The sequence below is a fragment of the Chenopodium album genome, chromosome 12, assembly GCF_948465745.1.
Source record: "Chenopodium album chromosome 12, dcCheAlbu1.1, whole genome shotgun sequence".
Taxonomy (NCBI): domain Eukaryota; kingdom Viridiplantae; phylum Streptophyta; class Magnoliopsida; order Caryophyllales; family Amaranthaceae; genus Chenopodium; species Chenopodium album.
This window is the reverse complement of record NC_137845.1, coordinates 5589507-5601666: the sequence shown is the minus strand read 5'-3', so window position 1 is coordinate 5601666 and position 12160 is coordinate 5589507. Positions and strand designations below refer to the sequence as shown.

At 36.0% G+C, this 12160-nt stretch overlaps 1 protein-coding gene across 1 annotated transcript in view; it reads right to left on the bottom strand.

Moving 5' to 3' along the window:
• The window catches only part of LOC145570719 (midasin-like), a 48830-nt gene that overhangs the window by 1450 nt on the left and 35220 nt on the right, over positions 1-12160 (bottom strand). Inside the window, exons 48-72 of the mRNA XM_081629872.1 lie at positions 11653-11832; positions 11392-11571; positions 11210-11311; positions 10891-11127; positions 10693-10812; positions 10294-10375; positions 10073-10203; positions 9821-9985; positions 8963-9038; positions 8756-8868; positions 8149-8228; positions 7803-7916; positions 7182-7250; positions 6915-7071; positions 5790-5920; positions 5622-5716; positions 5033-5313; positions 4472-4729; positions 3674-3895; positions 3396-3554; positions 3049-3270; positions 2362-2649; positions 2148-2279; positions 1834-2043; positions 9-1724 (exon numbers count right to left, since the gene is read on the bottom strand). Of these exons, the coding sequence (XP_081485998.1) occupies positions 9-1724; positions 1834-2043; positions 2148-2279; positions 2362-2649; positions 3049-3270; positions 3396-3554; positions 3674-3895; positions 4472-4729; positions 5033-5313; positions 5622-5716; positions 5790-5920; positions 6915-7071; positions 7182-7250; positions 7803-7916; positions 8149-8228; positions 8756-8868; positions 8963-9038; positions 9821-9985; positions 10073-10203; positions 10294-10375; positions 10693-10812; positions 10891-11127; positions 11210-11311; positions 11392-11571; positions 11653-11832 (5520 nt within the window). The remainder of the gene's footprint in view (positions 1-8; positions 1725-1833; positions 2044-2147; positions 2280-2361; positions 2650-3048; positions 3271-3395; positions 3555-3673; positions 3896-4471; positions 4730-5032; positions 5314-5621; positions 5717-5789; positions 5921-6914; positions 7072-7181; positions 7251-7802; positions 7917-8148; positions 8229-8755; positions 8869-8962; positions 9039-9820; positions 9986-10072; positions 10204-10293; positions 10376-10692; positions 10813-10890; positions 11128-11209; positions 11312-11391; positions 11572-11652; positions 11833-12160) is intronic.

The following is a 12160-nucleotide window of genomic DNA, read 5'->3' as shown; positions in this document are numbered from 1 at the left end:
TTGCTTACTTTCTTCATATTGATCCTTTTGCCAGTCCTGTAATCCCCCTGAAGCTTGCTAGCCAGTGTAGGTTCCATGACAAGACGTAGCTGCTCGGCCAACTCCTGAGACAGCCTCATTGTGCGGAGCTCGTACTTTCTCCAAAGAGCACCAGCATTCATATTCATCTCACCAAGTTGCTGAGCAAGATTCTGCACTTTCCCTGGTTCATCACCACTAGTTGAAAGTTCACTTAGCTGGTTCATGTCCTGGGTCATGTAAGACTTTCTTACTGAAACTAAACTCTCCACAGATTTTCCTGGACTGCCATCGATCTTTCTCTTAGCTTCTTGAACATCTTCTACAGGCAACTCATCATGTGAATCAGATATATTGATCTTTTCGTCAACCCTGCTTGTAGAAATTGGAAGACTGTGGATGGCCTCAGTATTAGAATCATCATCACGGAGCTCGTCAGGTTCATTCTCCTGAGCAGTGCACCCATCTCCATCAGGCTTGTCATGGCCAATATTATGCTCCATCTGATCAGGCATTGCAGAACCTAGTGCCTGAGCAGTTCCCTGATCAAATTCAGATGTAAACCCAAATTCATCCACTTCCTGATCATCCATTTCGTCAACTGTCTCCTCATCTCTTTGTGGAACATCAGCAGAAACCTTCACTCTATCTTTCCAGTCTTGAAGAGCATCCCCAATGTTGCGCAGTGGGTTTGGCTGATTTTTCTGGAAGGATGACAGATCTTGCTGTGGCATGGACTGTGGTTGATCATTGGATAGTTTACCCTTTGATGAGTTTCCAAACAGCATTTCCACCTGGTTGGAGTTTTCTGATGAGGCAAGGTCATTCTGAGTATCAGTGCTCATAGAGCACTGCATTTCAGGTGCTGTACTTGTAGATTCTGCCTTTTGCATTTCACTCATTGTCTGTGACATGGGCTGTGTGTTAGGAATATGATCGCTTAATAAGTCTGAATTTCCCTGCTCACTGATGTCTTTATTAGGCGCTGTCAGATCCATATTGCCATCCTTGTCATCTTTGTTCTGTGAATCATCTTCAGCTTCTTCACTTAACATGTTAGACTCTGCCTTAGCTACAGTATCATCTTCAGGGTCAGTGTTATCCCCAGGGTCTCCATTATCCATATCATTGTCCCCCACATCAGGTGTATCTTCTTCCATAGTATTGTCCTGGTCTACTTCCATGTTCTCAGTCTCATCAACAGAAGTTTGATTTGGCTCATGGAGATCAATGTCAGTGGTGTCAGCATTAGCCTCTTCTTGGTCAACATTCATTGAATCTGGATTATCCATGTCATCAGTGCCATCTTTACTAGTATCCGCGTTACCATTTTCATCAGTTGCATCATTGTCTCCTTCGGTGGGTTCATCTGTTGTAGCAGCAGCATCATCTTTAGCTCTTAGCTCCCGGTTATCGAGATCTCTGTCTTTCACTGAAGGTCCTGGCTCATGTTTCTCATTTGTATTATCAAGATTTTGATCTTCTTCCTTGTCACAAAGCTTTTCATCTACTACTTCACTATCGTCCCCAGTATTCCCCATGGCACTATCTAACTGCTCATCCTCATCTTCTCCATTGTCATCATCGTTATCCTCATCACCAGTATCCTCACTCAAATTGAAGTCAGGAGCATCAAAATCATTCTTCATCTCAATTCCTTCATCTTTATCGTTTGGTAATTCATTTAATGCATTTGGCTCTTCTTTCTGCAAAAATAAATTGAACAATTTAGAGATGAGGAAATAGGGAAATTATAATAAGTCCCACAGATAAAATAAGCACAAATGGGTTAACAGCTACCAAAGCACAACACACCTCTCCAGAGGCCCCAAGGAGCTGATCTTCATCAGTTATTTCATTGCTCACGTCTTTCACTCCTCCTGTCCCTTCTCCCATGCCAGTCCCACTAGCATCTTGAGTCTTGTCACCAAGGGTATCATCAACTATGTCTTCAGTGCGTACACCATAGCCTTCAGAAAACAATGAAGCAAATATCTCTGCAAGCCTATGAGTCAAAACGGATATCTGCAAATGCAGTTCAAGTCAGTCGGTAATTCAGATGTTTTGACCAACACACATCAGTACCAATAGGATGAAAAACAAGAATTAGAGACTTTAGAGTAGCTAACCATCTCGTGGACAGCCAAAAAATCAAGCAAAAGACCATCACTAAAAGTCAATATCAGAACCAGCAATTCCTTAAGATGTTCAAATTGCAGACCAGTTTCAGAAGATAAATCTGAAATACTTGGTATTTTTCCCTACAGAGAAAAAATAAGATTAGAATATGATTAATTTAACAATATTATCATTTTCCTAAAATACCAGAATTTCAAAGCTTACAGTGTAAGAAATTAATTTATCAAGACTCTGACTAATAAGATCCAACCGGAAGTTTGCTACAAAAGAATCAAACAAAGGTTTCCACGATGTGATCTTCATCAATAAAACTTCATCAGATGCATCCCTGTCACTCCAGGATCCTAGTTCTTGAAGTGCACTGCCAATATGTCTAAACATATCACTGAGCGATGCATTTATTCCAGCTTCCAGACCAGTAAGATCTTCAGCAAAAGTTAAAGGTTGGTCACATTCTTTCGCAGAATAAAACTCATTTTCCACATTTCTTCCCTGCAATTCCAAACAGATTATATAAGCTTCCCACAGCAATTAGTTCATTCAATTCAAAACAGTAGAACACAAAAATTTTAATCAAGATCAAATGATCAATGATATAATTTTGTAACAAAATTACCATAGGGATTTGGATCACAATCATGATGTCCCCTTCCCCACCTCTAACGTAAAAATAACAAATAAAACACTTCATAAATTCTAACAAAAAATTGAAGGGAAACTTTGATTTGTGATAATTCCCTCCAAAACAAATGGACATAACTCCATCACACAGTAATGGTCTCCTTCCATCCATTTTTTTCCCCTTGTCTCTCATTTTGCTCTACAAAGTATGAAAGGGAAGGTGGCTGACAGCAAAGACCAGGCCAGCATGTTGTAAGAAAAATCACTTACCTTTTCAATTATCTCTGAAAAATGACCAAGTAGAACATCTTCAATTGATTTCTTGTTAACTCGCACGCGTAAATCAAGAACATGTTCTTGAAACTCCCTTATGAGCTGAAAATTCTTTTTGACCAACTCTTCCATATCTTTGCCAGCCACAATAGGGTACATTGAATTTGATGCTTTAATTGCAGAATTATCATCACCAAGAAGTTCATTATCCAGCAATACCTGTCAGAAATCACAATGACACACACCATAAATACCCTATATACAAAACTAATTCTGATTAATTTGAAAGAATGAAGATAAGGAAGAGGGAGAGCAGAAGAGATGGATAAGTTCCAAATGCCTACTTTAGATTTCTCAAATGCCGGACTGAATTCCTCAATGAGCAAAAGAATGCCATTTGTTGCATCTTTAATGCTTTGACAGCCACTCATATGGGTATCTTTAACTGTTTTTAGCATCAAGGATTCTTCTCCCAGCATAGAACAAAATGTATCAAAAAGTTCCTGCATTATGTTTACATTACAGATGATTAGATGAAGGAAATGTAGGTTTGATGAAACATAACTAGAAAACCTAAGTACCATGTACCAACCACCAAGACTCTAGGGGCATAAAATCTTACCTTTTGCTGCCACATGCATCTAAAGAGAACTTGTTGACTAGCTAAAACATTGACTTCGTCAGTACGTCCTTCAGCAACAGAATGACAAACCAAACACAATTTTTTCAAGCATTGTACGCTTCTCCTCAAGTGTTGCAATTGGCTACGCAGATCATAAGCAGCAGCACGTTGCTCCATTTGTATCATTACAAGGTGTTCAAGAAAGCTATTACACCGATTAACCTACATGAGACATCATATAAAAATCTTAGATGCATATCCAGGTAATTAAATTAAAGTGAGGAGTGTGTCCATGCTGTGTTTTCCATAGTGTGTGAACTGTGAAGCATGGCTTAAAACAGGTTAACAAGATACTATTTTCGAATTTGTTTAAAGGTTGTCTCAAACTTTAGTTGATCCAAAAAATAATGACAGCTGAAGAAGGTAAAGTCTAAAACAGGTTAACAAGATACTATTTTCAAATTTGTTTCAAAGGTTGTCTTATACTTCAGTTGACCCAAAAAATAATGACAGCTGAAGAAGGTAAAGTCTTCATTGACAAGGTTTTTCATGAATTTTCTTACAACCGAAACCTCCATACTTCTGTGTTTAGATTTCTTCTGATTATTCAAGCAGGAAATAGCTCAAGAATGTGGTCCAACATCAACTTGGAAGAAGTTGTCCTGTTCTTTCAGTATCAATTACTTGTTCCTCAAACAGCCACAGAGGCCACATACAATGAAGATACGGTTGGGATCATTACATCACAAATTAAATCAGATCAAAGATCCGTCCTATTGATTGTTGCATGAGATTTACCTGATCCGGATTAAAATCTTTGTGAAAGCTAAGAGATATCTGCTGCACATGTCTCACTGAAGCCAAACTTTTGAAGTAGTATTGATTAGCACACCTCCACTTGTCTTCTACACTAATGTGGTTTGAATTTTTAATGAGGTTTGAGGCATTGAGATCAACTTCCTTGAAAGACAAACTGTCATACTTCAGCAACAAATGTTGTACATCATAGGATGGAAGAAAAAACCACCAATTTGATTCTCCCTGTTTAAACTTTTCCTGCAATTTTCAAGTTGTCAGTACATTATGCAAGCTAAAATACTTGATCCGAGAAATCAGCACTCCTTCCATCCCAATATTTCTGTTTATTTTGGGTAATCAAACTTTTTTAGGAGATGATCCACATACAGTTGATTAGTCATTGTATTTTCAAATTTAAATCCAATACAACATAAGAGTAAATTCTTGATGTTAGGGCAACCTTTGGGATATACAAATGACAAATATACAGCAGAGTAGCCAAAGAGAAAATGAAGAAAAAATTTAAACCCAGGACACAGAAAGAGATTAAAAGGTTCTTACATCTATTAAGGCATACTTTGCAGTGAACAATGGACTGTTCTCCAAAAGCTTCTGAAGGTTAGATTTGTGCTTTGATAGTCCATGACTCTCCAAAAGCTTCAGAAGATCTGAAAAAGCCCTCATCTTTACTTGAGATTTCCCTTCATTTTTCCACATATCTGCACTTTCGGACACAGCTCTACATATTATTTCTAGATTATGCCAGACTTCAATCCATTCTTCCTTGTAAGCAAGACCAGGAGACTTCAAAGCAGAATGGTACTCAGCATTGTTGGCATCCACTGCATAATAGAACGATTTTAATTAGGTTTTGGAAAATTAATTCCCAGGGTGATCATGTTACCAAGGCAGGAAGGAGATCCTTATAGAAAGAGCCACTTATTGAGTGCGAGAGGGTCACACAGGACTAAACCAAACTCACAAAGTGTAAGCTTAGGCTCATAAAAGGAGCTTAGAAAAGGGTTCCACAAAGTTTGGTCCCCTGATCTTTTGCACTTGATATGACCCTCTGCCACCACAATTAATAACGAAATCAAGAATATCAATGAATTAAATATTTAATTTGATAGGCAAGGAAATCTTTCAGTACCACCACGTGACGTATGAATATTTAATTTTCTTTCACCATGAAAGTACTGTAAGGCATCATCAGCTTTAGTTTTCCAGTCTTCATACCAAGTTGTCCTGTACAGAATAAAATATGTAAGAAATAAGCATATGTTGATATAAAAAAGAACCTAGAGATAAGACAATTTACCTGTAATCAAAATGAGATATATCAAATAAAGAAAGTTCTTGATCCTTGTCAGGTGAGTGGTCAAACTTCTGGGATTTCAAACCTTCAGATTCCTGAGTAAGGACAAGCATAACTGGCTGCTGGAGTGCATCCTGCATCAACATGAATCAGAGGTAAATGATATAAAAACTATTCAGAAAAGGAAAGAACGAAAATAATTCAACAGTAAGCTAGAAGGGGTATGTAACTTGCTTCCTCAAATAAAAAATACTTGCTACATATCCATTTAGGAAGCCTTTTCTCTCTATTTTTCCTATAAATAGAAGCCAACATCAGCAGTAAGTACCCACCTGTTAATTTCTTTCTACTTATTCACTCCACTTTAGAGTCATGTAATAGCAACAAGAAATAGAGGGAGAGCATAGTTTGAGTAATAATCCTCTTCAGCAGCACATTTTATGAGCTACTTGATCATCCATTGGACAAGCAAGAAAGTCTCAGTGGTTCTATTGGTCAGAAAGTCAAATTGGGATTTTAATATACCTCACACTGTAATCCTTTTACATTATTAGAGCCTTTAAAGCTACTTCCACCATCCCATTGATATGTCAATGGTCTTATTTTGGTTTGTCTTACTTTGTTGTCCTCTATTTACCATAAACATATACACCTTATCATGCTCTCCTAATTACACCCTCAAACAGATTACGAATCAAATTCCATTCATTTATTATATTCATGCATGTATGGAACAGCTATGACTTCGATAGAACAGCACTAGTTTATGATTTACAAATACACAAGGATACAAATATTGCTTTCAGATAAAGAGTATGGAAAGAGATATTTACTTATAGGTTTAGACATATAACCATTAGTGGAACAACAACACATACCAAATTAAATATTGCTTTCAGATAAAGAGTATGGAACTACTTGGATCACGCCAAATTAAATTCAGTTTCAGCAGAAAATTTATTGATTGGATTATTACACATGCAACACATACACTATCAGCAGACTAAGAGGAACAACAACTACCAAACCTTTCAACAAGAAAATCAGAAAACTTCTACAGATTTGACTTGTTCCAGAAATGTCAATGATGTTTAGGTACACAACTACACAAGTAAAGAAATTACTTACAGTGTACTTTTGTATGAGTTTTTTCAGCTTTTGACGATTTCTTTTTGAGATTTCAAGGGACACAAGCTTTTCAGGACGATCCCATTGGCAGAGCTTTAGAAGTTCTTCCAACTCTCTTTTTATGTTCTTAGTGCTAGAGGCAATGTGATTCATAACCCTATAGAAACAGATATTAATATCATTATCCATCATCAACATAGAGTAGAGAATATTATATAAGAGGGATTCAGCAGAAACAAGAAATTACTATTATGTGTAAAGACTTACACTGGCAGTGATTGCATATAGAAACCAAAAACATTGAATAAGACATCTCGATTTTCCTTCTGTGTATAACTGCACATTTAAATGAAGTGTGTTCATATAGCATTATGGCATGAACTTGAAAGACAACGATTTAATAAGTTAGTTGTAAAATTGGAGGTAGACAGAAAAGCCAGCATCAGGTCACATGTTGATAACACATATGATGCTTTTGTATTTTATTCTTTGAATGGGCTAAAATTGCAAAAAAAAAAAAAAAAAAAAAAAAAAAACACAATTGAAATTTGTAGCAGAGTTGTTCTTTGGAGACAAGTACAATCTGAAGTCTGCCAACAGATGCAAAACATAGATGAAATGGACACTGGCAGACAAACATAACGATCACGTTACAGGTCATAACAATTTATCAAGGATTATATAGATAATTGCAGCGCATTCAATTACTCAGAGGAAAAAAACCAAGCAGTAACCAAAAAAACCTTTGCAGAAATGAAAAAAAAGGATATTAATTGAGGCAAAAATATTATATTTAAACTTCACTTGGCCACAAATTAAAAAAAAAATGATAAATAAAAACAACATAAAAAATTATAAAGGGGATCACAAAGCGCAGAGAGTAAATACCTAGCATAGGATCCCAGGCATATGCCATAATTAAGTTGCCCATAAAAGGAAAGCATGAGTTGCAGACGTCTTTTAAATTCACCAACACTAGATGTTCGAATAAACTCCTCTAAGCTGCAGGGACATGTCAGACAACATTTGAATCAGTAGTTGCTTCATCTGGAGTTACACATTGTGGAAATAACAATTGCATTGTATTTCAATTCCTAAGAAGGGGCTATATAAGCAACTTTTTGAGATTGTAATTAGTGAAATTGATAGGATGTTGTAATTCATCTATGATTTCAGTCACACAAAACTTCCAAATTTAGCCAATTAATAACCACTACGATTGCAAATGACATGCCTTTGCAGGGTGAATTGAGTATATTCAGCAATATCTGTAGTGCTTTCTCGATGCAGAACCAAGTAAAGTGGAAACCATAACTGCATCAAAAAAATAAAAAACTCATCAATATGCCTTGCATTAATAGAAAATAGAGGGGCAAAAGCGCAATATATGATACTGATACTATCTTAAAATGGTAGCCAAACAGCTTGATGACATCAAAGTTTACAATACATAAATTACCTATCTACTAAGACACTATAATAAAACAACTGGATCCCTCTGATACTTAGCCTATACATGATTCATTTGGTCATCCATCTTGGTCTTACTTCTTGGCTCAGGTGAATAAGATCTAAGCTAGCACTAGCCATTTACATGTACTAGGGAGTGTCATAAATTAAATGAGGATAAGCCAGAACAGAACTGTAGTCTGAGAAATAAGAATATTCAATGCTCATCAGTTTCAAAGCCCAAGAATATCACCAAGATTCTACTGACAAGATTCTGAAGAAGACTAATATAAGATCATCAACATGCATACTAACAATTTAAAATCTTGAAACCAAAGAAATTATCTTTGAGATTTTTTAAAAAATAATAAATAAAAAAACCAGACAATTACCTTCACAGCATTCATCTCAAATTGAATAAGAACATCATCCAACATGGTTTTCCACACATTGAACTCCATCTTTTGAAAGGACGAAATAAGAGCAACAATAGGTTCTAGCTCATCTATCACAGCAAAACCAGAATAAAGTAAATGATCCAAATTATAAATGAATAAAGTAATTAGTGATCTTGCTCATGAAAAAGCCATGTGCCTCACCAGCAAGAGGGAATTTTGCACCATTTTCCTGCAGTAATATCACTCGGCTAACCAAAAATTGCATGCCTGATAAAGCCTTAAGAAGATACAAGGAAAAAAAAAAATAAAAAAAGATAAGCAAAAGCAATAAACTCTTTCAAACTGTTTAAAGGAAATAATCAGCAGAAGGCATGCCAAACTGTAAGTGCAGATCTGAATGTTCAACATAGTAATTCTGATATATTTGGATATAGGGACACTCTTTTTTACACATTCCCTTATAACTCTAATACAATTTATCTACCAAAATGTAGTGATATTTAGCTGCGCTCTATTCATGTAGTTATATTTAACTGCGTTCTATTCATGGAGCTGGAGTTCCAACTTTTCAAATTCCACTATCTTCCCCTCTATTTTGAACCATCTTTCACACTTCAGCCACCCTAATACCCCACTTTACCGCAGGCGCACTAATCCCAACATCTCAAAAATAAACTCATATGCTTCCCATTTAATTACCAGATCAAGGATTGACTACTCAAACCCTAGATCTTATAATTTGATGGTATACAACAAAGTATGCGATTGTTTTTTTTTTTTTTTGGCTCTTTGACATTTTCTCTGCTTCCATATCTAGCCGTATCAAAATGCAAAGTGGCATGTTTGACCTGTAATTCATACCTGGATCGATTTTACACCAGTACGGTGAAGAAAATGCCACGTTTAAATAACATAGATATATCAATCCAGAGTTTAATGCAAGGTCTTTTAATCAAAATTGTTATTATTCCAATATCTATCAACATTGATACCTCACCTGCATTAAGTTTCTACTTCAAAGCACAACATCTAGAACCTATGAAAAATAAGTCTAAATACCTGAGCAACAGAGGTGCTCGGAGGAAGACCCAATAGCATATCAATAATATCGAGGATCTTTTGCAGTCCTGGATGCTCATCTCGCAGCTCTAACAAAGAGAGAACTTTCTTCCTAAGAGCATTGATCAACTCCACCATGCTCGCTACGACAGCAGGATTTGGATCCTAGTTGAAAAATGATGTTATGTTCATCGTAGATTGTAACAATGGATTAACAGTCGGAATGATGTGTAGGAAAGTAGGATTCAATACCTTGTAAAAATTCCGTGAAACAACTGTCACGTTGGATAAAGGCTGCATATGTTCATGCTCGAGACAGAGGCGAAGCATATGCTCCCCAACAAGTTTAGCATCCAAAAAGGAAACAGATGTTCCCGTAAAATCTAGACAATAATTTAATCAACCAGTAAATGATCTTTACACGAAACCTTGACAGATCATGTTAAAATTGCTTTGATATTTGCAATTCTTACCTTTTAGTAATGTTGATCCAAGAGTATAAGATTTAACAAAAACATTCAGCTTGTCTGCATTAGACATCTGGACAATACCCATCTGCAAGAACGGAAAAGTAAGTGGCTAGCATTAAATAAGAAGTTTAAGAAACATAAAAAATATATTATAAGACGGAACATGGAATATCATAAAATAGAAAATATGACAAATCAATCAAAAGGAGAATAAATCTATGACTAATGATATGATAGTTTTATATCTTATGCTAACAATTAACTACAGAAAACTTGGTAGCAAGGAGAAAGACATAATATCAATCCAATATCAACAGCAGCAAACCCTTCTGACAATGCTGGACACGAAAAAAACCAAGGGAAAGAAGAGAAACCATAAAATTAATATGTTCAAGAACATACAGTTTCAATAAGATTGTTTGATCCAAATAGCTGATCATGCACATTCACCATGGTGTTGAGTATGGATTCTGGAATAAGATTCCAATCTCCAGAGCTTTCAAACTGATCAATAGCATCTTTCTGCACAATCAGGAATTTTGTTCAAATTCCGAGCACATGAAAAATAAAAAATAATGTGGAAAAAGTTGAAGGATTTACCCCTTCAGGAGATATGGTATTCTCTTCTTCATGTAACAACTCCTCCTTCCATTCAGTGAAGCTATCGCCAGAAAATGAATCGTTCAGAGATGATAAATCAATCTCATATACATTATCTAGCTTAAAGGGGCGTGGCCTGAACTTGTACAGCTGTGTTTCATTGTCCTTCTCAGTTTTCTCTTGAACTTTGGCATTGCTCCACAATCTCGTAAAGAAGTCAGATATCTTATCAACAATCTGATTCAAGGAAGTACATTGAAAGAAATGAGTTCTCCATTTGAATTAATCACAACCATTAAATTTAAAGGCAAATCCTCACCGCAAAAGATGCAGCATCCAACATCTTAGTGCTACTGACAAGTTTCACAACATGCCCTAGCATGTTATCCAAAAGAGAAGCTTCCAATCGGAAAGATGTAACCTGATATATGTCAAAAGAAATCATTAAAATCATAACTATTATCAAGAACTCATGATGCTAGAGTTACCAGAAACACAAACCTTTCCTCCATCTCGTTCAGTTGATTTAATAACCTTTTTCAATAAATCCACCTTTTCCATCCTAGCGCATGCTGAAAAATCAACAGTGTAAAAGGGGAACTCAGGTGTACCATAGTTTATCTGGACTTGTCTCTCAAAAGGATGTCCATGAGGAAATCTCATGATTGAATAAATTGCATCCTGAGTACATTTTTTCTATTAGTTAGAGGTGAAGTAACAATGTAAAAAAAATGAACAATATCAAAGGGAATTGTCTAATACCAGAATGGGATCAATTTTGCTTTCTTGCATTCTACCAAGAAAATCTGCCTGAAGGGTACTTGACAAGAGCAGTGCCAAACCCAATTTCATTTCATAAATTGCAACTTGAATTGGCTGAATAATATCGACATAACTGTCATACTCCTCTGATAAGCGATCGATAAAGCAGCTTGCAGTAGCCTGAATGTAAAAACATTGCTAGGTCAAACAACTAGGTTCCGTTTTAAAGAGAAATTCCCTTTGGGATGATAGACACCACAATCAAATGAGGTTACAAGTAAAGGCGGGCTAAAAAGGCAGTTGTAAGATGAATGCCATTTTTTTGTTTTTTTTTTTTTTTTTTTTTTTAAAAAAGACAGAATATTATAGTACAAATGCTGCTTAAATCATCAGATACATCACAGCAGTCTTAGCGATATTAAAAGCAAGGGCTAAAGTGCCATTATAGCTTGTGCAACGAGGTGCCAAGTAACAGCTGACTATGTTAGAGAAACAAAAGCCTATAATA